This window comes from Ciona intestinalis, chromosome 5 (genome assembly GCF_000224145.3).
Source record: "Ciona intestinalis chromosome 5, KH, whole genome shotgun sequence".
NCBI classification, from domain to species: Eukaryota; Metazoa; Chordata; class Ascidiacea; order Phlebobranchia; family Cionidae; genus Ciona; species Ciona intestinalis.
The window spans coordinates 4,530,338-4,557,905 of NC_020170.2; the positions used below are offsets into that span (position 1 = coordinate 4,530,338).

General features: G+C 34.9%; 9 protein-coding genes across 12 annotated transcripts in view; 5 read left to right on the plus strand and 4 right to left on the minus strand.

Moving 5' to 3' along the window:
- Positions 1-243, minus strand: part of LOC100176510 (phospholipase B1, membrane-associated-like) — a 3,824-nt gene extending 3,581 nt beyond the window's left edge. Inside the window, exon 1 of the mRNA XM_009860487.2 lies at positions 238-243. Coding sequence (XP_009858789.1) covers positions 238-243 — 6 coding nt within the window. The remainder of the gene's footprint in view (positions 1-237) is intronic.
- A 302-nt stretch (positions 244-545) lies between these two features.
- On the plus strand, positions 546-2,896 carry LOC100177299. Of its 3 annotated transcripts, none has more exons than XM_002128581.4 (2): positions 546-794; positions 852-2,896. In XM_002128581.4, the coding sequence occupies exons 1-2, from the start codon at positions 650-652 to the stop codon at positions 2,462-2,464; spliced, it is 1,758 nt and encodes a 585-aa protein (XP_002128617.1). In that variant the 5' UTR covers positions 546-649; the 3' UTR covers positions 2,465-2,896. The 3 variants fall into 3 exon arrangements, with proteins under 3 accessions (XP_002128617.1, XP_009858690.1, XP_018667571.1); XM_009860388.3 differs by having other exon boundaries at positions 855-2,896; XM_018812026.2 differs by having other exon boundaries at positions 547-1,171; positions 1,205-2,896.
- Positions 2,897-2,906: 10 nt separating this feature from the next.
- LOC104265738 (TBC1 domain family member 24-like) lies at positions 2,907-4,925 on the plus strand. Its single transcript, XM_009860389.3, has one exon. It carries the CDS (start codon positions 2,932-2,934, stop codon positions 4,684-4,686), a length of 1,755 nt encoding a protein of 584 aa, XP_009858691.1. The 5' UTR covers positions 2,907-2,931; the 3' UTR covers positions 4,687-4,925.
- On the minus strand, positions 4,836-7,564 carry LOC100184333 (GPI mannosyltransferase 2-like). The gene is made up of 5 exons (XM_002122949.5): positions 7,438-7,564; positions 6,955-7,106; positions 6,364-6,515; positions 6,003-6,146; positions 4,836-5,759 (listed from the first exon to the last, which is right to left on the minus strand). Exons 1-5 carry the CDS (start codon positions 7,513-7,515, stop codon positions 4,927-4,929), a joined length of 1,359 nt encoding a protein of 452 aa, XP_002122985.2. The 5' UTR covers positions 7,516-7,564; the 3' UTR covers positions 4,836-4,926.
- A 16-nt stretch (positions 7,565-7,580) lies between these two features.
- On the minus strand, positions 7,581-15,641 carry LOC100187521 (cytoplasmic dynein 2 light intermediate chain 1-like). 2 transcript variants are annotated; one of them, XM_002128852.4, is made up of 8 exons: positions 15,416-15,641; positions 15,124-15,222; positions 14,100-14,210; positions 10,630-10,800; positions 10,272-10,364; positions 9,157-9,290; positions 8,690-8,806; positions 7,581-8,224 (listed from the first exon to the last, which is right to left on the minus strand). In XM_002128852.4, exons 1-8 carry the CDS (start codon positions 15,521-15,523, stop codon positions 8,014-8,016), a joined length of 1,044 nt encoding a protein of 347 aa, XP_002128888.1. In that variant the 5' UTR covers positions 15,524-15,641; the 3' UTR covers positions 7,581-8,013. The 2 variants fall into 2 exon arrangements, with proteins under 2 accessions (XP_002128888.1, XP_026690374.1); XM_026834573.1 differs by lacking the exon at positions 14,100-14,210.
- LOC100185152 (flavin reductase (NADPH)-like) lies at positions 11,068-13,707 on the plus strand. Its single transcript, XM_002128755.5, has 5 exons — positions 11,068-11,374; positions 11,470-11,634; positions 11,795-11,884; positions 12,756-12,916; positions 13,258-13,707. The coding sequence occupies exons 1-5, from the start codon at positions 11,299-11,301 to the stop codon at positions 13,483-13,485; spliced, it is 720 nt and encodes a 239-aa protein (XP_002128791.1). The 5' UTR covers positions 11,068-11,298; the 3' UTR covers positions 13,486-13,707.
- A 259-nt stretch (positions 15,642-15,900) lies between the features above and the next one.
- Positions 15,901-18,353, plus strand: LOC100181967 (intelectin-1a). The gene is given in 5 exon segments (XM_018811883.2): positions 15,901-16,385; positions 16,578-16,859; positions 17,079-17,611; positions 17,613-17,666; positions 17,732-18,353. Coding segments are annotated over 5 exon segments (1,155 nt in total). The 5' UTR covers positions 15,901-16,330; the 3' UTR covers positions 17,963-18,353.
- Positions 18,354-18,797: 444 nt separating this feature from the next.
- LOC100182785 (cytochrome P450 2J6-like) lies at positions 18,798-22,903 on the plus strand. The gene is made up of 9 exons (XM_002129249.4): positions 18,798-19,433; positions 19,705-19,850; positions 20,070-20,172; positions 20,421-20,530; positions 20,706-20,824; positions 20,896-21,014; positions 21,238-21,382; positions 21,717-21,880; positions 22,079-22,903. Exons 1-9 carry the CDS (start codon positions 19,146-19,148, stop codon positions 22,397-22,399), a joined length of 1,515 nt encoding a protein of 504 aa, XP_002129285.1. The 5' UTR covers positions 18,798-19,145; the 3' UTR covers positions 22,400-22,903.
- LOC100180443 (uridine 5'-monophosphate synthase-like) lies at positions 22,552-26,680 on the minus strand. Its single transcript, XM_026834572.1, has 9 exons — positions 26,448-26,680; positions 25,989-26,211; positions 25,596-25,724; positions 25,335-25,447; positions 24,829-25,111; positions 24,478-24,639; positions 23,947-24,089; positions 23,456-23,585; positions 22,552-23,165 (listed from the first exon to the last, which is right to left on the minus strand). Exons 1-9 carry the CDS (start codon positions 26,565-26,567, stop codon positions 22,972-22,974), a joined length of 1,497 nt encoding a protein of 498 aa, XP_026690373.1. The 5' UTR covers positions 26,568-26,680; the 3' UTR covers positions 22,552-22,971.
- Positions 26,681-27,568: the final 888 nt, after the last annotated feature.

Sequence of the window (27,568 nt, forward strand, 5' to 3'; positions counted from 1 at the left end):
CCATAGAAATCTTACAGGNCAACCAAATGGGGCTAATTTCGCCGATTGTTTACCCTAGCAACGGGAATTTTTAAACAGATTTTTCTGCTAAGTCGCAGTTTATTTATAAAACTCAAAAACTTCAAGTCACTTTTGGGCTTTAATAAATCTACACATCTACTTGAAAATTTGATTTTCTTCAATCTGCATCCTGTATTTGTATTAAAAACATAAAATATATTAAACTTAGCTATATACGTTCATATTTATATTATGTCTATGATCAATTTAGCCCCATTTGCTGTGTGCTATGTGATTTCTATGGGCGACATGAAATAACTCATGTTTATATACGGACTCTGCTATACAGTGGTGTTTTTGTAACGTCGGTTTAAAGTTGCAAATACGTATAATTTTGTGGTTGTAACTGCTGAAAAAAAGAAAATTTGTAAATAAAACTTCTTTATTCCACCGAAAATACGACAAAAATTACGCATCGTCAGAACCAGAATAAATTACAGGGAATGTATGAGCTGGTTGCCCAAAAGAACAATTGTGCAACAAAAAAGGATCCATACGCCCACTTACGTGCCCAATAAATAATACATAGGGGACTCCCATTTCTGACATTTAATAAGATGAAACCATAGTCTATAATGAAACAGCGTTAATGGCTAACACGCAAACATTTATAACGTTATTGGGAAGAAAATACAAAGTGATTGAGTGCAACTTACCTGTGGATTATGTAAGTACTCGACCATGTGAAGATCTAGAAGAAAACACTTCGGTATATGACTCCACCGGAAATCAAGGTGAGGACGTTTCACAACAAACAAATTTAGAGGTGATTAACGATAATATCCCGACAGTAGCTGATCCTATTGATGGAATTAATGAGGTGGAAGATGCAAAACTAACACCAAGTGAAAATGTAAATGAATTGTTGATATCTGAAAATTCTACTGAAACTAAAAATGAAAATGCGTCTAATGAAAATATGGCAAGTATGAATGTGGATAAAGAAAGTTGTGATGGGAATTTAGAGTCTACCGTTGCAGATGAATCTAAAGTACTCACAGAAGAGAAAACAATAGAATCTACATCAAATGAGCAGCCAGAAAATGAAGAAAATGTTCAGGTAGCTTCAATGGAAAATACCGTTGAAAATATAGCAGCAGAATCTGAAAATTTGAATCCTACTTTTGAGCCTAATGATGGTAAATCAAGTATGGAAGAAGAAAATACAGATGTTTTAGTGGATACGGATCAAATTGATGTTGAAGAAGGTGTTGATTTGGATTTATTATTGGAAGAGGATGAAGTTGATCTTCCGAAGTTTGAGTACCAAGCATCCATTGATGCAGATGAGGAGGTGGAAAAATCTTCAGATTCAGAAACGCAAGATCAAAATGAGGAGAGCGCATCAGAGGCTGTGGTAGTCGGAAATCAATTAGAACAAGTTGAATGCGCAGTTGAAGCTAACAATGAAGAGACGGGTGAAGTAAATGGAGATGAGGAAACTGGTGATGGTGAGACTGTGGGAGCGACAACTGTGATTACTGACAGTTTTGCGAGGCCTGTTACCCGTAGTGGTTCACTTGGTGAGCCGCCTTCTTATTCTGAGTCGGAGTCTTCACAAACAGATGGGGATTCTATGATGAGAGTAAGCTTGTCTGATAAACTGCTTATTGTTGATTATGCAAAGTCAGAATGGAAAGGGACAACTTTCACAGCTGAGTGTGTGAGAAAGGGTTACTCAAAAATTATAAGTTCTGTGGGTTGTAGCTACATGAGACAAGTAAGGGGAGATAACTACTGTGCACTCAGAGCTGCTGTCTTTCAAATTTTAACTCAACGGTTGCCAGTCATTACAACCTGCCCTGACAGAGCTACTTTTTTAAACACATTGCCTGAAAGATTACAAGAGCAATATAATTGCGAGTGGTTAAAAGATTGGAGTTTCGCAAACAGACTTCCTTCTGACCAGAATAACAGATTTAATGTAATGCACGCTTGTCTGACCTTCTTTGAGGAGCAATTAAGTCTTTCTGAAGCTATGTCTAGCAAAGAGGACAGAGAAGCCCACTTTTTGGCTCTATTTAACTCTGGTTCCAATGCTGAAATTAGACTTTTTGAAGCAGTGAAATTGGTAATGCTGGAATGTGCAATGAGACTTTATGCGCTCAATTGTAAAGGGGAGGAGGTCCCAGTTTTTGTTTGGCTTCTTTTTGCGAGAGATACAAGTAGTGAGCCACAAAGTCTCATGCTTAACCATTTAAACAATGCTGGGAATTCTGGTGGCCTTGAGCAAGTTGAAATGTTCCTGCTTGGGCAAGCGCTTGAACTAACTGTGAGAGTTGTCAGACCTTCTAATGTTGACCAGGAGGACTTTATAACACATTATCCAGACCACATGGTGGATAAGTGGCACAAACTCAACCTGATTGCTGAAGATGACAGACATTATAATATATTAGTTTGACATATTGTTGTTGTATTTATTGTGAAAAACTGCTGCATAAAATCACTGAACTATTTTAATATGTAAAATGAACATGATATGTAGAGCAGGCTTAGGTGTAAAACAATTGTCATTTTAAAATATCATAGAGAACACACTAACTTGAATGTATTGTCACAACCTGCTTTGTTTTAAATTAATGTATTACAATTTTTATGAATTTGTTTTGGCGGACCACAGTGTAGCAACAGAATAAATTTACCCCAAATTTTGGTGTTTCAATATTACAAAGCAAACTTCTTGGTCATATTTCCTTGATTACATTACATTAAATGGTGGAGTTGTTTTTTTAATTATCCAAGTTGCTGCTAAAGCTAATATTGAATATGTTATGTATCATTTTCACATTATGATTATGTTTTCCCTATATATATGTTTAATATATATTTACCTTTTCAACAGATTAAGTTTAAGTAGAATAGGTGGTGATGCAAATGAATGGAGCTGGTGAGGTGGTGACACCATTCTCTAAGTTTGTAGACCTCGAAGAAGTTGGAAAACATGTAAAACACAGCACACAACCTGCCTCTCAAACTTTGGTGTCAACATTCATCAATTTAACAGAGACGTCAAACAAACGAAGCCTTAAAACACATTTGAGAGAAAATCTTCACCCTGCCAATCATGATATTCGGTCCGTTCTTTACAAACGCCTGGTGCGCAAAGTCGAGTGCAATGAAAGTATGTTTGGCGCACAGATGTACACAGACTTTGAGAATGAGCATTTGATTGGAGTATCAGGCATCCTCCCACCACCAAGCTTCTGTGAAACTGAAGATATTCCAAACTTTTGCCTCAATGGCAACGGCAAAGCAACTTTAATGAAAGTCTTAAACTGTATCAACTATCAGTTTCCACAAGTCACTTACAGCCCTCTTTTGCCGGTTGCAGTTGCTTTATTTCTACATTACGATGAAGACCCTGCCCAAGTATTTAGTCATGTTTGTCGATTGATTTTTTCCAATTCGAAATCCATACATTACCTTGATGCGAATAAAAAAGAGGTAGACGCATCCACACATCTGTTAAAAGAACTCACCCAAAAGTATTCTAACGCCTCGCATAAAAGCTTGTTAAGTCTTACCTCGAATCCAGACAACGTTTACAGCCAATGGATTCGATGCTTGTTCCATGGTCTACCGTTCACATACACTGCAATTCTCTTTGACATGTACCTATTAGAAGGATATAAAGCACTTTACAGGTTATCCCTGTCGGTTCTTAAGTTTTACAGGAAAATGGGTGTGGCTAATGCTTCAGATATTGTCAGCGCTGTTTTTAATTTCAACCAAAACATTGAATCCAAAGTGAGCATAAATATGTTGTTCCGTAAAGCATTTGGTTTTAAACTGCCACCCAGTAAAGAGATAAATCGCCGGCACAGAAAAATGTTGATGACGTCAAACAATCCAAACCTTCAAGATACAACGCGTTCCCCAATGAACCAATGGACACATGTAACCACCATAAAACAAGTAGAATCTGAAATAGCCAGCCAATCCTTGCTCACAACACTGTACAAGTGGCTGCCAGATTCAACTACAGTTCTAAGTCCAGTAGTGTTATTTTCCACAAATAAACACGGCTACAATCTAACTTCCTTCTTCTCATGCTGTGATCTTCATGAACCTACAGTTCTTCTTATTAAAACAGTAACAGATGCTGTAATTGGAGCTTATCTTTCTACAGCTTGGGAAGAGAGAATAAATTCCAAGGGGTACTTCGGAACCGGGGAGTCATTTGTCTTCAAGTTACTTCCAGAACCTGCAGTGTACAAATGGTCTGGGATTACTAAGAGCACGAATAAGATCCCGCAACTAAGTGATGCAACTCCCAGTAGATCAGGATCCTGTTCCCTGCCTCCTATCAATGTAGACACAACTCCGCCCCCTGTTCTTCCTAAAACAGCTGAACCTCTCATTCTTCCACCATTAGTTGGTGCAATGGGTGTGAACAGAACCCCCACTCCATACCCAAGCCCACAGCGTGATGACCTTTTCATGATGGCGGACAAAAACGGCATCAAAATCGGTGGGGGTGGTGGTATAAGTATCGCAATTGACACATCTCTTTTGAATGGAATATCCCAACCAAGTTCCACTTTTAATAATCCCTCACTTGTTGGGGAAAACGGGACTTTTGTTTGCTCTATGATAGAAGTTATAGGGTTCCATAATGCATAACAATTTTACAACATAAATGCAATCTATTTTTATATGACCTGCTTATTATTTATTACACTCCTATACAATGCTTGGTGAAACTACAGTGTTACGTACATGTCATGTTTATATATATTGCTTCATGTGAAAATATTTTGTGCCACTTCATGTTTGTTTGTGCAATATAATATATTCATTGTTGAAAGTTACTCACATTCATAAGATTCGTTAAAATAAAAATAAAGCCAATTCTGCTTTAATTCAAGTCCATGGTAGAAAATTAACATGTAGAACGATACCAGTTACAAAATAACTACAAAAATAAACAACTAAATACTTGGTGGGTTTGCTAAGCTTTGCCCAAGAATCCCATGTTACATTCATTTGATCCACACAAGAATATAAATAGCTAGCAACAAACCAGTAAGGCAAGGGTGAGCCAGACATTACCATACGAGTTGTTACCTCGACATGCATAAAACACAGAGAAAAAGTAACTAGAAAAACCAAGTGGCAAATATAACAGAAAATACTCTGGGAAGCAAAAAATGCACTTTTTGCTTGTATAACAGGATTTTTCAAGTTTCTAAATGGAAGACCAAGATATAATATTTCTCCTTTACGTCTTTCTAGATATTCATACACCCCTTTAACAGTAATAATTACGACAGGCAGAGCAAGAATGAAGTTTGGTATCTTGTTCCATTTATAATAAGCAAACAGACCAAGCCCCCAATGGTGTTGCTGTATATGATTATATATGGAGGGTATAGGTTTGTTACACCATGCAGGTATTTCTGGAGAATTATTATTCAATAAATTCTCTTCCATCTTCCCATTACAGAATTTTACATAACCATAGTAATTGAACAAACAAAAAGGAATACAAATCATAACACAGTGCATAAAAGTCTTTAAAAAATATATAATCACATGAAATCCAGTATGCTTCATATTTAAGAAATGTTTCAAGGAGTAATAAGCTATAAAACCAGCGTTAACTGTGCCGTTGGATCGAGTACAAGAAGCAAAAACAAACCAGAGTGAAGATTGAAACATTTTCCTTTTTTCAGCTGCTACCAACCCTTTGAATGCTGTAATACATAATAAATTGACCTAACTGTATATAAAATGTAGTTATATGTACAAGTTCCGTTTTTATGAGTTGTCTAAATTGTCAGCCATACCTAAAAATTCCAAAATAATAATCACACATAAAGATAAATATGTAAAAACTCATGGTTTTGAGGTGTGTAAAACAGAAAACCAATGATTTGACATCTGTGGTTGCCCTACTATGTAAGGGTATTTAGGTTACATTAATTTCATATACTTACAAAAGAATGCAAACATTGTCTCTGAGTAACAAGAGGAGAAAAATATGGATGAGGGATTGAATGAGAAACACATTGATGCCAAGAAAGCAAACGTCTTGTCTTTATAAATAAGCAAAGTTAAATCATAGACTGCAGCAGCTGCCTCTGTTAAAAAAAAACAAATTATAGCATAAGTTAATAAAAGACAAATATCATAAAAATGATAACTATACAAAATGGCTTAGAGTAAAAACAGATTGCATTTTTACATTTGTTGGGGAAAAGCTGAGTTAAATATGGGTTAAGGTTAAGTAATAGAAAATGACAAAAATATCCAAGACTGAAATTGCATTTTCCCAAAATAATGAAACCTGTTACCCACCAATAAATAAAAACGTATTCAGACAGAAAGCAGCTAATAGACAGCAGGTATGGAATGAGAAAATGTTTGTCACAGATGTAAGAACTGCACCGATTCCATGGCATGACATTGGTAGCATAGGAAAAAAGGCAAATGTGCTTTCTTCCACATACCTACACAGAATATATTATAGTAAATTAAAACCATATATTTTATTCTACATGGGTAAAGTGCTACAGCAAATTAAATCATGGAACCTAGGATTTGGAAAGAGTTTGTCCATTACACCAGCAATTATAACTTGGTACCGTTCAGAAATTAATGTAGGCAAATACCAGACAGGCATACCCTACCAATTGGATAACAGTTTAACTACCAAAAAAGGTTGTATAAATTTACCACAGCATTATTTGATAAACTTTACTTCCCAATTCAATAATAGCTGTATAACACAAGTTTCTTATTCTTGACACTTAACGACAATTGCTCCAACCCAGTGGTCACTAATTGGATGTCCAAGTTGTTAATCATAAATGCAAACAAAAAAATCCTTGCCACGCAAGGGTGAATAAGTTCCATTAATTCAAATACAGTACAGAAACAGTTCATTACCCATGCTCTGCTATGTATGTAAAATACTGTGCATCCCATTTATGAAAGCCATCAAGTGCAGCACGAATCACAACATCAATCCAACCAACAGCGGGACTGACAACAGGTTGGAAAGCATCTCCTTGGTAGTCAGGAACAACATTAGCTAAGAGCTGGAATATAGTAATATTAATTATTTATCAGTGAGGGTCTGAGCAAGATGTATTATTGAACCTTTTATTTAAATTTTTAATAGAAACAAACCCAGTTTAAATTTTTAATAGAAACAAATATAATTAGGTTGGCCTAAACCTGCATTTACTTTACAAACTTACACTCAAGTAGTTTAAAATAATTTAGTAGTAAACAAAGAATATTTACAGTAATATATAACTGTATCTTCCCAGCTCTTCAAGAGCATTAGTAATCAAAGGAGATACATAACATTATGTGTGGTATTCATCTTACCCCATTGCTTTATTATATATTTAAGTACTAAGTTACCTGTATTAGAAAGACACCAATTCTTGACCACACAGCAACATTTTTGGCATCTTTTTTCGTTAAATACTTTAGTTGCATAATTTTTCCTTTCGACCTAGCTACTATAACAACCTAACAGTTTTTGACATCTAAACATAAAAATATTGGTTCAGTAATGAAATATATTTTCTTTAGTTCAAAACACAGTGCGCTGGAGAAATATATGAAGATAGAGGATTTTCATTCAACAACAATTTGTATAAAGTATCAGAGAACAAGTTTCCCAATAAAGGATGAAATTAAAATTACCTAGTAAGCACAAACATAAGAAATGTGTGGTCAGATTAATAAAGTAAAAACCACTGTTGGTAAATCAATAAACATCGAAAACAAAATGCCAAATACAATTAATATATTGAATCTCTTTGATATTTTGACCGTTAATAATACCATCATAGCACAGATCCAATAAAATGTTTTCGGTAAAAACTACTAACATAAAATTTTGCAGCATATAGGCTAAAATGCTCTTCAACTAAGCACAACAATTGCAATTTTATGTACTACGTTTTATAAAGAATTTCAAGTAAATAGTCTTTAGCTAATTCTTGTTGTCCATTTCTGCCCCTCTTGTTTCTTGAATGCCTCCAACTCTCTGTCTTTTTGAGCTCGAAGTTCATCAATTCTTGGTTCCTTAAACTGCTTGTCTTTTGCCGGGTCATCTTGTAACGAAGCTTGTAGTTTTGAGCCTGTATTTTCCTGAGGGAAATGGCCACAAAATGCGGATTTCCACACTTCAGTCGGATTCCTGGTAGAGTATCAGTTTGGTTAATGTTAATGAAAATATGTGTGAATAAGTGTCTCACACAAAAGCTATTTTAAGAAATTTTTGCGTTTATAAAAAATGTATCACACACACGAATTTTGCAACATAAGGCGTAGTTTAACTGTAACACTTAATGTACACAATATAAGACACAACTAGGGTTGTTGTAAGAAATAGAATTTCATATTGACCCTGCTACAATTGTGGGTTATCCTTGGGAAAGACACTAAACAAAAATTGTTTAGACCCAGTGGTCACTAATGGGTTGTCAAAGTTGTCAGCCTACATAAAACCAAAAAAATCCCACCAAAAATAATCACCCACAAAGTTACATGGTGGTAACTCCTAAGCAGGCACGAGGTGTATCAAACAAAACACCCGAGTTATAAAGACGGTCATTGCCTCGCCACGTGAGGATGAATAAGTTCCATTCACCCATATAATTACCTGGAAGACACACGGCCAATATCCGAGCTCTTTAATGGAGGCGACCCAATGCCATCCAAGCTATCAATACCTGCTGGTACATAGAGGGGTCGCTTATTGTCAATCACTGGTGTCTTGCTGCAAAAAAAAAATAATTAGATTTACGGCATGAAATATGGAATATAAAAGCAGCCACAAGTGTAATTTTTTTACTAAATTTCACACAAATTAGGCAAAATAAAGTATAAAGATAAATTTGGGCATAGCATTTTTCACATTATTAAATAAGATTTCTATATTTTGACAACCATGATGGTAATTTGTAATTATATTAGCAAAATCATATTTTCAAAATATTTTGTTAAAACACCATTAATATTAAATATAAAAATACATTATGTATATATACTAAACTACAAAAACATTCGATGAAGTAAACCACAAAAAAACGTGTCATGAATGAATTTATTCAGTATAAAGGTACATACTTTAGTGGCCCTCCAAATGCTGCTACATTCATTATGTGGCGAAGTCCTTTTACTGTGGCTTCAATTTTTGAGCTCATGAAGATGGCTGATGCACCATTGGATAAAGCAAGGTACCTGATGCATTGGGTGATCACCTGGGAATGAAAACATTTCAAATAAAACAGAATATAAAGGGTATTCAAATTTAAATGTTTTTTTTTAAATGAGAAATTATGGTGTTTCAATGCTTAAAAATGTAAAATTTTACACATAAATACCATAATCAAAGACATAATGTTTAAAGTGCCTAGCATAATTCGTTTTAGCATACTAGTTTTCCTCCTACTATAGATTTTACTCTGCTTGTAGATGACTATACCCACATAATGCCATGTACTTTATTTTAATGTAAACAATAACAGTTAATTTATTTGTACATGGAATCTGTATTAGAGAAACTCCACGTGGTAATGTAATACCAGTAACTTCATTAGATATTAAATATTAACTGTTTATTGTTTGATGGTATACAGTGCGATACAAGTGACTTGTCAATGTGGTTTTATTCAATGTTTAACTTTATTGTCAAGCTGAATCAGGGATTAGAACCGGTACTCTATGTAAACACAATAAAGAAAATAAAGGTTAAAATCACATTGAAATTCGAATTAGCTTAGAACTTGAAGAACTCAAGTGAACCGGCTAATTTAAATTCCTCGAAAGGCCAATAATAATAAATGAACTACCACTTAAGATTTCATGGCGATAAAATTGGCATAAGTGTGTTTATTGCTTCAACACGGGGACTGCTAAAAGCTTCGCACAATTTGAACTGTGTTTGTTATGTTTAAACTACTAAATCAGGGGAAACGAACTGTAAAGTATTAAAGTTAATATAAATTTTAAAATTGAATTGTTCATGAAACATGGAATTAGCTAGCTTGGAAAAAAACTTTTTGCTACAAATGCAAAAAAAAGTCTTTATAAAAAGAAAAAACAAGTTATTCCTATAAAGTCACTTTTATAATTAAAATGGGCATTTTTTTATTTGTCTAAATTTAACTCAATATATTCTTACAACTCTAATACACCACCTGACCACCTTTATAATAATGTAGAATATTTTTCCAACCGACCTTTTTCTGTTCAGGTTCCATTTCTTGAAATTTATCAAATTTGCTTCCGATGATAACCAAGGGGACAAGGAAGGGATTGATAACGTGGGCATCCTGGAAATGATATTTTGAGGAAATATCTCGAATTTATTTATACTGTTTAAAATTTCAATTGATCAATAAATTCAAATTGGTGGTATATATAATAATATGCTTTTTGTTTTTTTCTTGACCAAAAATTAAGGTAATTTTTTATTTCTACACTTATTTATGATAACATTACTAAACTGGCAAAAGTTAATCATTTTGTTCAACTTATGTAGAAAATATGAGAAATTCAGAATGATTTCCATAGGGAACAAAATGAAGATAACATTACCGGCCTGTCTTTCCCACCAAGTCTTTCCCACGCTTCTTTTAAAAACTTTTGCTGCAAACCAGCTTTCTGTTTGCTCATTTGGCTCAGAGTTGCATCGATTCGAGCTCGAGCCGCTTTCAGAAGATTCTCTGCTGTGTACCAAAGCTCACTCGGGTTGGACAAGTCTAACACCTAGGAAATAAATGTTGTATATTAAAGTAAGCTCATTTTAAGAGATTTATGAAGGACTACTATAAAAAAAAGCATCTTTACTGTTTTATTGCTTGAAAATGTTGTGTAGGTACGTCAGTATATTAAGTACTGTGGTGTCTTGTTTTAGCTACCATGTAATAAAGATTTATCATGTAAATAAAGCCACTCATGCCCTCAAGCCTTACTTACAGTAAATGGAATGTAAGGTCATGTAAATAGCTTCACATAAACAACTGTGTAGATGGTGGCCTTATTCTGTAGAAAAGCTTATGTACGTCACACTTGTTTTTGTCCAATGGTGAATAAGAGTGGTTTGTCCCACATTCTTTTCCACTTGGTTGCTCATTTTTTATAAGAGAGAGTGAGAGAGAATAGGCAGAGAGGTGAAAAAGACAACCTCAACACAAAGTCAACAAACCGTGGTTTGGCTTGAAAGCAAACGTTCTGTGAAAGCTGGTGCACGGTGTGTTTTACGAAATGAAGAATCTGATTGTGTTTGGAGGGACAGGCAGAAGCGGTCTCGCAGTTTTAGAGCAAGCGGCTGATGAATTAGGTAAGCAAGTTCATTGCAAAATGCATTTAATGGTTTCCTGTTAAAATGTGCACACTTTTGAATAGGTCAGGACGATATATGTTTTTGCATTACAGATATACAGGTCACTGCATTTGTAAGAACGCCAACAAAAATACCTGGCCATGTAAGAAGCAAGATTTTAGTTGTTCAAGGTGATGTTTTAAAGAAGGAGGAGGTGTCTGATGCAATCAAGGGAAAGGATGCTGTCATTTCTTGTCTTGGAAATGGATTCAGCTTAAGTAAGTAACTATAATTTTATTTTTTGGTTTTTACCAATGTTTATTTTTTACAAATAAGCAATTTAATATTTTAGTTTTGTTCAAAGAAAGCCTCTGTTTTTGTTGCAAAATATACAGCAGACAGAAAGGGAAAGTTTTTTTTAAACCTTTAACATTGCAGTGCCAACAACAGTGATATCTCGTGGAATTGGAAACATCATAGAAGGAATGAGAGAGAATAATGTAAAGCAGATTGTGGTGGTTGGTGTGGGTAAGTTTAAAAACATATTTGCCCCAAAAATTTGCAAATAAATAAACCAATTTTCTGTCTTTTGTATCTTTAAATTAATTAGATAGATATTTACTGTGAGTTTTTTTTAATTTGGGTTTATTAGGCAGTTGATTAAAAGATCTTGTTTGGTAATTTTTTATTTACAGTGTTTTCACAATTGTTGTTTTGCTGTTAATTCCTATATTTTGATAATTTTAATTGATGATCATTTTATCCTGATCTAGTGAAACAAAAATGCAAACACAAAACACTGTCATAAAAGAGTTTCATTTAGTTCAAAAGTTCATGAAACAGTGATTTATCATTGAATCTTACAGAATAGCTTAAGGCTATGTAGATTATATACATGCGGGTAACAGAGGTCATTTACGTCTGTGACAAATTATAAGCAGCTTATTCATCGTAAATATAATTCATGACTTGAAATAGACCTAGTGCTAACAGCATTTAGAGGTTAAAATGTAACCATAAACTTTTTGAATCTAATGACTTTTGCTGACATGTTAACAATATTGTTATAACGGGAGCAAAGTATATTGAATTATATTAAATTATACATGCATTGCATGTATATGTATATATATTACTTACATATATAAAAAACAAGCATGATGTTGTCTAAATAATAAATATATATATATATTATATTGAATTTTACATTTTTTAAAAATAGGCTATATATTTTTGTTCTATAGACTCTTCTTATAAATTAGCAGATTAAAAACAGAACAGGTGAAATGCATACTGGTACATTAATGTTAAACAGGTGTAATAATAGAAAAATCTTGGTAGCTTTTAATTTAAATGCCATTACCACAATGCCAAAATATTATTGAATTATTTTTTACAGCCTTTTTACTGCCCAATGGATACTTCACACCATTCTTTATGAAAGGAATTGTTAACGATCATGCAAGAATGATAAATATATTAAAGAAAGCTAAGGACTTAGATTGGGTGATTGTAGCACCTCCAGAAATATCAGATCAACCATTTACAAATGAATACACGGTAAACATTCCACAATTTTTACATCGTAAACAACTTTTATTACCTATTTGGTAAAACAACTGGCGTAAAAAAAACGTTATTGAGCACTTTAGTGGCAGTATAAAATGTTTTTGTCAAACAGTTGTTCTTGTTATTTTTTGTGTTGTTAGTTTCTACTCATGTCATTATATTTAAATCTGAAGTATTATTATTCTAAACAGTTTTAAATCACAAAGGTTAAATTAGTTAGTGTAAATTTACAATTCAACACGCTGCCCGAAATGGTCAAATACGTCTTTACAAGTATGTTTTACTCTTTATTTTTAGAAGAAAAAACAAATAAATTTATGTGAATTTTTCAGACAACACTAAACAAAAATGCACCAGAGTATGTTGTATCTACACAAGATCTTGCCCACTGGTTACTTAGATGTATAAAAGATGACAAACTGATGAATGAATCCTGCCATCAAATGGTGGGGATATCTTCAAAACTACCGCTCAAAAACTGGCTGAGTACCACCAGTGGTATATCCACACTGGTTATAGTTGCGTTATTAGTGATCAGTATCTATTACTTTACTGTGTAGGCTAGTCTAATGAGTTGGTAATTTGATATAACTGTGGCATTCTCACTATTTTATCCTTCACTTATTTTCAAAATCTTTATTTACTTTTTCCTGAACACGTAAACAGTTTTAATTTTAGCAAAAATTAGGTAAATGAATGGTCATTATAATTTTTTCATGAATATTAAATGATGCTGAATTTGAAAACTTCAATACATTACATTCAACTACAGAACGCTAAGCCACAGAGCTGGTTTAATATTTTGCGGAAATACAGGCATTGACAGGTTCTTTATCCAATTTTATAAATTAGGAATGCATGTGAGAGAAAAGTGTAATACATGAGGATTAAGTGTTTAAAATTTTGTCAAAATAAAAAAAGCCTAACAAATTGTCCATTAAAAGAAATATAAATTGCGCCTAAATGGTATCACCTGTTTTTTAGCTCAATATAATGAATCTATCAGAACTCACCAGGTAGTGGTGTACTAAAAAATACATTATCTTACACTACTCTTTAAACTAGGGTAACATGCCAAAGGTTTTTCCAAGTGTAATATATTAGTGGCAAAGAAATAGACTACACATACAGTGATACACTGTGACATAGCATATGCAAATTCAACAGAACTTACCAGTATCACAGTCATGGAGTGGATTGTATCAACAGTCAAAGAAACATCCATTAGTTTAATCAAGTTAACACCACCACCAAGTTCCCATATGTGACCGGTCATTTTATCTTGCTGGGAAGTAACAAAATAGTTTAATTTTAACCCGAACTAGCAGCATGTTCAGAGAAAAAGTTTGATGCTCAGAAACAACAAGTGTGGCCAAGTGGATAGATCGTTAGCTGGCAATTGACACTTAAATTCACAGAAAATTGCAGACCAAACACTGAAATTCAACTTTAGTTAATAACTTCACATCTGTTTTTAACTGTAGCCGTGTTTGCACTTTTTTATGAAGTACTTTAAAATGTGGTATCAGTATCAGTTATTATGATTGTTTTTTTTGTTTTATTTCCTATTCCAATGTTTATTTATACTGTGATGTGTATTAATGTAATGCACTTAATTCTAAATCCTACATAAGTGTGCACTCGAAACTGTTTATTGTAAACTTTGGTGGAATTTCTTTTTGGGGGTTTTGTTTTTTCATCATGCTCCAATCTTTGGATCAATCTTCTTTAAGGCCGACTCCCCCCATTGTACGGGTTGTGTCCTTACGCACACTTTTCTTCAAATTAGAACTTTAATATGTTTAATTAAATGTTATTTATTTAATTTTCACATTGTATTGTCTGTAGGGTGTAACGGTCATGCCTTTTATCCAAAACAATATTTCTTTCTTTTTTATCAATAAGCGTGTTTTAACAACTGTTGTTTTACCGTTACTACCCGTCTTTTCGCTTTTGTCAACTCTCTTGTTCTTCGCTATCGTGACCGAAAAGACGAAATAAATTTTATTCATTCATTCATTCAGTCGTATCACAACATTTTTTTACCCCCTATCTGGTTATATGACCTAACTGAACAATAAATCTAACATTTTTTGGTGATTTAGCTTAAAAATTAATAAACATTGGTAAAAAAAATTTTAAACAAAATTCTAGTCTTCTTAGTATTTATATAAAACAGAAGAAAATCTTTAACAAACCAAGTTATTTGCCCTCCTTGCAAAGGTATACTCAAGAGCAGTGGTCGGTCTGGGAGCTTCATCTCTTGAAAGAAATTTCAAAATTGCTGTTGTTTTCCCCTGTGAAATTTACTATTAAGGTATTTAATATAGAACAGACTGTTATTAATATAAATTTTATTCAACCTGATAAGTTAAATTTTATTGTAAAGTAAAAAAAATGTACATGAAAAGGATTAGCCTACCCTTTTGGTAATGTATCTGAGGTATTTTATACCATACTTTCAAACCCGTTTGCTTGGTTGCGACTTACCGAAGATTTTCCTCCGACAAACAGAATAAACTTTTCCAAAGAATTGCCTCCACCACTTTGCATTAACTGGACTTCTGCAGCAGCAGCGTCCCAAACGTTTTTTGACATAATTATATCTTATTACGGTACTTACAGCAAACAAATACTCAAAATTATAACGCAGTAGTTAACTGTCCCCTACAGCACATCGTAGTATTATGACTATAGCACAAACAATATCGCATTTTGTCACATGAACTCACAGAAAAATGCAGACGAAAAGCTGCTTTAATTTTAATCTTGGTAACTAATGACATATCTATATAAGCTTGGCTTTGATTACACGTGCTTTTAGGTAGAGGTGAGGCATTGTTTTTTTATAATAAGACAATAAACAATGCAGAAAGATTTAATATTTTTTAGAAAAAAAAACTATTTGTAACAGCTTGATTTACTTTAATGCCATTTTGTTCATAGAAATCTTTAACTACAATATAAGGATTTCATAAAATAAGAAACAAATATCACATGAAGTTGTAAAAATAATACCTGTTCAAAATTACCAACAATGCGCTTGTAATTTTTGGACATGCAACTTGCCAACAAGCATTCAAAGTACCCGACCACCAATCTGGGTTTGCAAATGACCCGAGGAAATCCAGTGCACACATGTACGTATTCCCGATCCGAGTCCGTATATTGATTTGTATCTTTTTAGGATAGTGGGTTGTGTAATGGGTTACATACGTATGCGAAGACAATTTTCTAGAAAACGTAACCAGCGCTGACCCTGTATCCTTTTTTATACCAGTTCAACTGGTGCTTTCATTAACGGTTCTGAGGAATACTTCCGCAAACTAATATATAGCTGCAGAGTGCGTTTTCATATACCGTTTAGCAAATTAGAAGCAGCAACCACACTAGGCAACCAGAAGAATGTTATGCACAGCAGTTGTGTTCTTCGCCTGCATCATTATTGTCTCCTCCGAAAGTAAGTATAGAGAATGTTTATAGAGCGTAATGTTGTATTATCCGGACACATACACACCCGTATTAATTTGCAAATATATTAGACTATGAAGACACATTTAGCTTTTGACAATGTTTGGTTAAATGACCTAATTTTTAAAGATTGTGCGGTTTTCTTAACCACTTGTCCAATAAATATGGAATGCCTGCTTAGTTACAGGTTTGCACAATGGAGGGTTTGAAGGAATGGTTGCATCAACAACAAACAAAGCAAGAGTTGAAGTTGGCTACAATTTGTGTTTAAATTCGATACCGTATCATGCGATTGCAACGGCTACAAACAAATGGGACAGCCAGCAGTACCTCGAATTCAACACTACGATACTAGAAATAAAACAGGATCGTCTTGTGGTCGAAGTGACAAGACTTGACCAAAATTCGGGGTGGGATGGAACATTAATTCGCTTCGAATGGACAATTTACATGAATCATCCGGGTATAAAACAACATAGCGTGATTATAAGTAATTGGCTATGCAAAATTTACTTACACTTATATCTACTTATAGTATGGTGATTGGGAAAGTCGGGCACCTTTAGGATATTTTAAACAATTAACAATGGTCTATGGGAATCGTGAAGACACAGTTTTTTTTAATTTTCTTTGTTTACCACTATATAAGATTGGTTGTGCAAAAAATAACTTATACGTACAGGCAGTTGCAATGACCTTCGCGGGATCGAGCACAAGGATAAAGTTTACATGATCACTGATTCTGACGGACTGGGGTATCCTGTATACTGTGACATGACAACAAATGGCGGCGGTTGGACATTGGTTGCAAGTATCCACGAAAACGACATCAATGGCAAATGTACAACAGGCGATAGATGGTCAAGCGAACACGGAAATTCTGCCGAGCACCCGCATGGGGATGGTAACTGGGAAAACAACAACACATTTGGTGACGTAACACATGCAGCTAGTGACGACTACAAGAACGCCGCTTACTTTCAGCTTAATGGCAGTGATGTAATGATATGGCATGTACCGAACAACACATTGTTACAACGCTACAAATCATCGTCCTATTTTCGCTATCGTACAAACAACGGTTTCCTTTCTAAACAAGGCGGGAACTTGCAAACTTTATTTCAAAAGTTTCCTTTAAAAGATAACAAATACCCAAAAGGTGACAACGGACCATCCTCGAGCGTTGTCTTCGATAAAGGAAGCAAAAAAAACACTTGTAACGGAATTTGGCACATCAACACAAGGAGAAGTAGAACCAGGTTACATTCAGGTCAGTATATGATGTTGAATTAATCGCATATAGCGAAGTTGGTTAAAATGAATTTATTATTTCAGTTTCGAACTATCAATTATGAACAAAGCGCATTTGCCTTATGCCTTGGTGTTAAATACCGGACGAATAATTACAATACGGAACACGCCTGCGTTGGGGGGACAAGCTACCACGACGGGCCCTCTGATACGAACTTGTACTGTGGCGATTATTCAGCACTGGAATTTCCAATCTCTGGGTGGAATGCTACTCAACAACTAAAGACTTCTGTGTTCATGGTATTTTATCGTTAACAGTAAACGATGAAAGTAAAAGTAGTAATTTATATCTATCTGGATAAATATCTTGTTTTCCAACCGTTTTCGGCATATATTCTCCTAAAGAAGTTATATCCCGATTTAAAAATGCCACAAGCTTTATTTTCATTGTTTTACACGTTTTTTTATTGTTGAGTCACATTTGTCGATGTAAATAATAAACGACTCAAAAATATAAACACACGTATATATATGTGTTCATGATAATTAATTTTACCCCCATATCATTTATGTCTTTTTTACGACAGGTCACAGTTGCATGAAATAAAACAACAATAATATATTGTGTTGTTCCCCCACCAAAGCATAAATAATTTACATTCGTTTCTTGATACGGCGTTATTGCCCAAATATAAGACGTTGTAAATATATACGCGTAACTGGAAAGCGATTCCGCCAAGCACCGCAGGTTTCAGGTTCCCCAACTATATTCCTTTAGCGATCGATGCTTAAAAAAAGTTTAAGAATCACACCGGTTCGGGTATTGCTGCAATTATGTCCCTGAAACTGTACGGCGTACATTTCCACGGTTCAAGTAACTTGCCCTTTACCGTCTGGTTGCGGTTACTTGTATTCGAGGTGTTGGCATCCACCATTTTCGCCGCACATTTGCGACAAGCGGTTTCAGGAGTACGCTGCGTGTAAGTGCTAAAATAAGAGATTTCGTCAGCTTTTAATTATCTGCTTTCCTAAACATTTAAGGGCAAGTTACCGATTTTATATTAGATAATGATTAACTGGTGGTATGCAGACCTTTCATTCCGGTTTTCCATTCCATTTCAAGTGCAGACATATGTTTAGAAAGGCTGCAGGCGGTAGGTCAACACTTCAAGTTAAGTGTTATTAGCTAAGTTTAAATTGCGATTTTGAAACAGGCATGAATTCGTTGAGATATGTGCGAGCACCTTCAACGAATCATGATCAATTTATCTCTAGTAAAACGTAAATATTTAGTCCAACACTTGTTTGATTTAGAACCACCATCTTTGTCGTATATTGTTTGTATTAAAGGTCACGAATTGCGTTGACGGCCCATTTTGGACAAAAGCCGGGTATAGTTTGAAATTCATTCGATCCTTTACTGTGTTTTATTTCATCTAACTTTTAATAGGCTTTATTGCAAATATTGGGTTAAATAGAAAAAAAAAACTGACAAGCAATGGAAATGGAGACCGTGTTAGGCTTAATTACAATTGGTAATGTTACCACAATATTGCTGGCGGTGGTGACTGTGTACATAACGCGATGTATTTCTAAAATGATATTTTTTCCGCCTGGCTTTCCACCTGGTGAACGGGGTCTGCCTTTTCTTGGGGTCCTGCCATATCTTGGCGAACACCCACATAACGTATTGAAAGAATGGAGTTACAAACATGGCGACATTATGGCGATAAAATTGGGAACAACCAATGCGGTGATCGTTTCTTCTCAAAGTACTTTAAACGAGGTAAGATTATACTAGAGTGCATGAGATGAAATGAGTGTAAGTAATGCTTGCGTGACGGAGTAATGACAGCTGTAATAACATATGCTTTCTGTCTCATATACCGCGTGCCCGCTTTTGAGTTACCACGTTTGTAATTTTAAGGGTTATTGTTATTATGGGATTTTATGTACTTATGTATGACTGACAATTTAGTCAACCGCTGAAGTACCACTGGGTTGAAATGTGAAAAAGATTTATTGAACAATGAAGATATTCACAATACTTCATACAGGTGTTCGTCAAAAGAGCATCAGCGATTTCGGATAGGTTTACCAACGAGTTCTTTACCCAAATACTTCTGCATCGGGGTATATTTAACTCGGCATATACCGAAAGATTGAAAATACAGCGCAAGTTTGTGCACCAAGCTCTACATAGGTGAGGGACGAGTATATACACTTAACAGCGTGGATTAAAACACGAAATGTGAATATTGAATTGAATAACTTGAACTAGCCACTGGGTTTGAGGGAAACCTAAATTTCAAGACTTCTGGCGAATATAGCTGCGCAGCAATGTTTCACTCCTAGAGAAAGAATATACAGCAAACAAACTAAGAATGGCATATAGAGAACTCTCTCTCCTAATGTTTTACAGAAATCTGATTAACAATAAAACACCAGAGGAAAGAATAAACGAAGAGATTCAATACTTTATACGGGAGATACATTCTCAAGATGGAAAACCTTTTCATGCTCATGTAAGAAAGTGTGCAATGTTGAAAGATGCCTGTAAACCATTATGCAGGTTCAGATATAAGAGGCGCGGTGTGTCCACACCTGACGTATATGGAGATAAACCTCTGCATGAAGCGCTTTATGTTTCACGATGAAATAGGTTGTGATTTTATGCAGTATAAGCGAAACTTACTTAGCGCGTGACCTTGTAAAAGATGCTCGCCTAATTAACCGCTTTCGTCATGCTTATATATTTCTTTTGGGTGTACAGCACATGCTCTTATCTTCGGTTACCAACGTAATCTGCAGCATTGTTCTTGGGAAAAGGTTCGAATACAACGACAAGTGGTTTACCAAGATTATGAGCTGTATAGTCGAGAGGTAAATAAACATTTCTACTCTACGTCTGTTTGTGTAAAGTTTAAGTAGCTCTGTTATGTTTTGACTGATGTATTCTGTAATCTGTTGAGGTTAGAACCCACAAAAAAATTAGTCCGATTTTCGCCCGTGTAATGCCTTATAGAGACAGGATACTAATATCACATTACATTTTTAGTTTGGCGCATTCTGGGCCAAGTTTTCTTCTTCCGATATCCATATACCCATGGTTGATACATTTCCCACCCTTCCGCCGAATTAACGTCAGGTTCCGTAAGAGCTTCGCCACATTTGCAGGTAATACCAACTTTTCCTGGACTGTGTTAGTTTTTTCTCAAATTTTCCGTTTAATGATCTGTTTTCTTAAGAGTTAATTCAACAAGACATTGACGAACATAAATCCTCATTTGATGAAAACAACCTCCGGGATCTGATCGATGCATTTCTCTTCGAAATGAAGAAAGAAGGTCATCACTCATCTTTTGATGTAAGGAATTGACACAAATTCTTTGATGACGTAATCAAAAATGCAGTCGCGTAGCATTTTTTTCCAAAAAACAAATATAACGTAAACACATGCGTCGCTTTAGTTTAAACCTAAAGCAAAGCTCAACAGTCGATTAAAAAAACACAAAATTAAAACATAAAAAAATATATTTCGTCCCGTTTACAGAAGGTATTCGTTTTGTCAAAATTGTTAACGTTTGCAGGAACTACAGTTATGTGTGATAGTACGTGAACTTCTTCTAGCAGGGAATGAAACCACTGGTTCTCAAATAGCTTGGCTGCTACTTGCCCTAATGCACTTTCCTAAATGGCAAGATCGCATACACCGAGAAATTGTCGACAATATCGGTAAATATATGGGAGATGCGTTTTATACGACAGTAAGGGGCAAATACTTTCGTTACTCGTAAATTGCGTAAATGTTTCGAATTAAAAAAGTTTCGTTACACTGTTTGTGAAAATATACATTATAGAAAGCAAAGATAATTGTATTAACGGAATTGCATGTTTAACTCTTGTGTATTCGACACTGCTGTGTATACAGTATAAATCACCGTAGGCATATAAAAACAAGATTAACAAGCCAATGAAACACACAAAAATTTCGCTGACAACTTAATCCTGCCGCATATTTAGAATTGGTCGCGGCAATATACAGCAATATAAAAGAAAGTTTTAACAGGTGAGAACGGAGTTTTAAAACTTGACGATCGTAAAAAGCTTCCTTGCACTTGCGCATTTATCCAAGAGACGTTGCGGCTTCACTCTATCGGTTCTCTGAATGCACCTCATAAAGTATCACGTGACACCGAGGTGAAGGGGTACAAAATACCAGCTGGCACAATGGTAACCTTCATACGTTTTTGTTCGCTCTTACTAACATATAGCTTTAGCTTGTGTCTCCAGTGTTAACCAGTGAAAGCGGCATGCATTGGTTTAAAATTGATTGCGTATTTGCTGTGCTGAACTCTATAAAAGGCCAATTAATTAAAGACCGTAAAACTACTCCTTAAAATTTTACAGTTGTTGTCATATTATCAACAGGTCATGAGCAATGTCTTTGCTATTCACACGGACCCAAAAGTATGGACGGATCCTGAAACATTCGATCCATCAAGACACCTCAATGAAGTAGGAAGTTTTATCAATTCCAGCAAGATGTCACCTTTTTCACTTGGACCACGACAATGTATTGGAAAAACAATTGCAGAAAACAAAATGTTTCTTTACTTTGGAAACATCTGCCAAAAATTTCGAATTGTTTCCGAAACACCAACTCCAATTACTCTGCATGAGGGCCAAAGTGGATTTGTGTTTTCCCCGAAAGAACATAAAGTGATTGCAATAGCTTACTCGTCAAAGTAAATGCCACTGCTATACTCAACAGCTATATATACAGCTTACAGAATATACTCTGCATACATTTCTATCGTACCAATCGCCATACGCTGTGTCATATTCGCTTATACGCAATACAAAATGTGCTGTATATAAATTCGCGTCAGGGTTGTTTTGTTGAAAGAAATTTTAATTTCCAGGGGTCAAGGTAGAAAGTGCTGTGTTGTAAGAAACGCATTGTATTCCTAGAATTTGTAACAGGAGATAAGAGTTCACTATAATACTCGGAAGTGCGTAATGACATATATGCGATTTGGGTGTTAACTCGGTAGTTTGAACATCGTTCCATGGAAACCATAAACATTTAGCGTCTGTGTTAAATTCCATAAGAATTGCTCAGAAATCAAACCAGCATTAAATAATGAATAAAAAAGTTATGCTCTAACTTCATTAAGTAAACACCTCGAAAATGTTCGGCTCCACGGAATCATAAAGTTTGCATCAAGTTTGAATGGTATGTATTATTTGCACGTAATATTAACACGATATTCTGATATCAGAACAAATTCTGGCGGATCAACAGCGCTTTGTACCTGTTTTTATTTCTTCTGTAATCTTTTAAGGTAGGCTTGCCATCCAGCGGCCCGATACGCGTTGGCTGTCTTTACTCGATTTTCGCTTTCCACAATTCCACGACCGACTATAATAACGTCAACGCCTCTTTTTCCTATCACCTCGTCGGGAGTAAGATACTGCTGGCCAAGTGAATCCCCACCGACTTGAAGTTTAACTCCTGCATGAATATTAATTGTTATTCTTATGCATGCTATACTATATAGGTGAGGTCGTGAGGCATATCAAAAGACATTAAATATACACCAGAGTTGGCTCTTTACACCATACGTTTATGCAGTTCTTAATTGATTTGAAAAGCTATACTAGTATTGTATACCACACCATTGGCAAACATCCAAGGAGTAAGCATCAACTCTTTTTTTTCCAGGAACAACACATTTAGATCACATTCTATTTCCATATCGGCAAATTAACATTACTTAAGACTTTTAACAACAGGAGTCTTACCTGGTGTAAAGTGAATGTGAGACGGATTATTTGAAACTTTCTTTGTGCAAATAAACCCAATGACATAATCAGAATTTTCTTCAGCCATCTGCACAGTAGCATCAGTATAAGCTTGGTTGATTAAATTTCCCTGAAAACAAAAAAAAAAACCTTAAATCTATTTTCAGCATATAAACTTCCGAGGCAATTGTACATAAGTTGGCACGGTTTTTGCTATGTGGTCAGTGAAAATTCGGGCTCAAGTAACTGTACTTACATTTCTAGTTTAATTTTTTCAGCATTAAAATAAGTTATAGTCAGCAACAAGACTAAATTTAGCTGTGACCCACCAAACAGCGTTTCAAAAGCTCAATAGATACATATTTTTTTCAGAATGCAGTTTCAGTTGCAAACACTGTAAACCCGTATTGCAAAATTAATTACTCAGTTATTAATTATTTTAGAGTTCTGGAAGCTATTGGCCTAAAAAACCAACCATGATGGTGATTTACCTTTGGGCTCATCCCAGCTATCAGTAAACAGGCCTTTTCTGGTTTATCCCTTACACAAGCTTTTAACCCTTGTACCACCCCAGGGCCGGATATTGTGTGTGCGTTGGTTAGGTCGGCCCATTCTGATATCTTGAACATACCACCTGTAAAATATAAACAAATTAGTGATTTAGAAAATGATAAGTTTGTCCACAGTCAACACCATTATGGTCTCTCCACCAAGAGAACAAGCAAACTTTTAGACCAAAGCTGCAGGATTTAAACCTAAAATTATATTTCAACATATAAACATTGCTTGTACATGTCGCTATATGTGCATAAGCTAAGCTGTATTTCATTTTTTTTTTAAAAGAGCTCATCAGAACGGTATGAAACAGTTTATACTTTGGTTGTTAAGAATGTTATAAACACTTAAACCCAAAATGCAATACATTTACCTGCTCTGTTATTCGAATTAGCTTAGATAATATGTTTAGAAGCTCTAGTATTAGAAATATCATGTAGTGTAGAGGTTGAATTAAATCAGCTTACCGCTGTATTGAGCTTTTACAGTGTTTCCAGTATCAGCAAACTTCCTGTCTTCAAATATGACAAAGTTAAGTCGTTTTGAAATTTCCACTAATCTCTGAACAACACTGTATGAAAAGTCGGCCAGTGTATCAACATGGGTTTTAATGGCGCATACAGCAGAACCTGTAAGTTTCAAAACATTATGTTAACTACAATCTACAAATAAGTGAAAATAAAGACACCTAAACACAGCTCATATGACTTGCAGTTGCAATTATAAAACACGAATAAAGTTAAGTAAAAAAGCAAATAATAAAAATATCAAAAGTTCTAAAAAACTTATATCTATATATGACATGAAACTGTATTTACCCAGTGTCTCTGCTAACTCCAGTAATTCTACAGAGCTTTCCACATCTGCTGACAAGCACAAATTGCTTTGTTTTTCTTCCATTATTTGAAATATCCTGGCTGCCATCTGATGTTGGCAATTACTTCCACGCTCCTTGTATGAGGAGCCGATATTGATGGCAGCGTTGTACACTCGCTCGTCTGTTTTCGGTTTGGTTGGGAATACTGTTTGGCTGTTTTCTTTGTTTTCATTTTGGTATTCAGGCTTCTTCGAAAGGTCATTAGCTGCTAAGAACTCCTTAACCTGCAATAAAGTAACAAAAACTGATAACAAATCAAGCAAAATGGCACAGAACAATAATAATTATCAATGAACTATGAACTTTAGGAAATCCACTTTTATTATAGGATGCAAAAAAGTAAAAAAATAACATCATATTGTGTTTCTATGGAAATAACTGGTAATAATAATTTATACAGTAAGCTATTGGAGTTGTAAACACAGTAACCCAGTTAACTATAAATACCTTTTCTAGGTCGCTTGCAGTTACTTTTCCATGTTGAAACAGAGTGGTCACTACTTCAGTTAAAGTAAGTACACTGACCAAGTTGATTCCCTTTCTCTGTAAATTTCTTTGACCTAAAAAACAATGTTTTGAACAAATAACCGAAAATTATAATAACACCATACCTTTACTTAATAAAAATGGCATGGACCGTTTGGTCCTTTAAGTTAAAAATTTCAGAGTAGGGCCTGCCTACCCTGCCACCCAAGGTTTGGGGCTTACCTCCTTGTTCTCTATTGAGCAACACAACAGCATCTGTTACATTCAATCCATGTTCCTTCAATAAATCGAATGTTTCCTTCACACTTGAACCACTGGTTACTACATCTTCAACTATTAGACACCGATCACCTTTGTAAGATAAATATTGAGTTTATTTTTACATATTACATACTAAAGACCATGCAGAATGAGTAATATAATTATTGCAAGTAAAACTTTTAACTTTAAATTATTTTTTGATTAAATAGGCCTAGCCTATATGGCAGGCAGTTATCCCATGTATGCAATAAGCATGACCGAGCTGATTTTAGGCCAGAATATCAACAACAAAACAAACATAGAATCCTTATAGAATCCCTAACAAAACAAATATAGAATCTTTAGTGCAATTACCAGTTTTGTAAACTCCTTCCAACATTTTCTTTGTTCCATAATCTTTTGCCTCTTTCCTCCGAATAAGCATGGGTAGATTATGTTGTGCACATATACATGTTGCTAAAGGCAGGGCAGTGTATGGCACTCCGCATACAGTGTGGTAAATAATGCCAAGTTTATCGCAGGTTTCCCATAAAAGTTCTGATACCTTGACCATAAGCGAAGGGTACGAGACCACAACCTGCATGAAAGAACAAATAACTAAAGATATTTCAAGGCTAAATGACAATATAACGTAAACATACCCTACTGTGGAAAATTGTGGACTTTTGGATATTTAAAAATGGACTGTATAATTCTCTTAATATAATAAACAAATGAGCACCAGAGAAGAATCCTCTGGTAAGTTACAGAATAGGCCAGTGGGAAACAACAGATTTATTAACAATAATAAAGTTTAAACATTCAACAACTTACCCGCAAGTCGACGTAAACTGGTGACACGATTCCTGTTTTAAGTTTAAACTCTCCAAACTTTAGAGCTGAAACTTCAAACAGTTGCAGAATGAGAGATTCGTTCTTGCTCTTACAATCCATGGTTATGAATCTATTTCTATATTTTACAACGCAAACAAGCAAGTAGTCAAGGACCAAAACAATAATACTAAGACACGTGTGACGTACACATGGAGAGAAAAATTAATGGCGCCCTCTTTTAGAATATGCAACTCTATATTTAATTTTACTAGGTGACGCTATTGTCACCGGCCTGAAATATTATGCAACTTTTATCAATGGAGAAAATGCCCACAAAACATAGAAAACCCGACTTAGATTTTTAAAATGATTCCCAATATGATTATAAAACAAAAGGTTACCTTTAGACTGTTGCTTGAGCATGTTTAGCTGTTTTGGATTAAGTTACAGAGCCTATTAGATGTTTACAAATAGAAGGTGCATCTTATAAGAATATGGCTAAATTATCATAACTACGTTGTTAAGCCTATCACCTATAGAACATATTAAAATGGCTTAAGAATTATTGTTTGTAGCCGTGGTCGATGATGCACCCACTGACTGTATGATATAGTTGCTATCACAACAACGCTATTCAATATCCTTTATCTGAAGTTAATGACAGCGTTGAGGGGTTACGGTTTCTAAGAATCTTCTAGAAGGTTTCGATCAGCATAAGGCGGCTTTTGTTCAAGCGGTAACAGATTTACGTTGGCCGTATACACTTGATAAAGATTGCCTGGGGTAGATACGTATTTTCGTTTTATAAATACCATGAACTACCGATTCGGTGCACGTTTGGGCCGATAAACGCGAAAAATGTTTATAACCGTCGCACCCTAATATACCTACAGGCAAACAAAGCCAGGTACACAAAGCAACATAACTGCCGTAATATGCAAACAAGTCGGGTGTGGTGTAGGTATTTGTTTCTTTTGATTTTGTTATTTCTGCCACGACGAGGTGACCAAAGAAATACCGCTAATGCTGTAATTATCGCATTATTTTATTGCCATCTCTGGGCACTAAACCAACAAATCGCCCTTTGAGGAAATTAGAAGCTTTCTTTAGTATATGCTTTG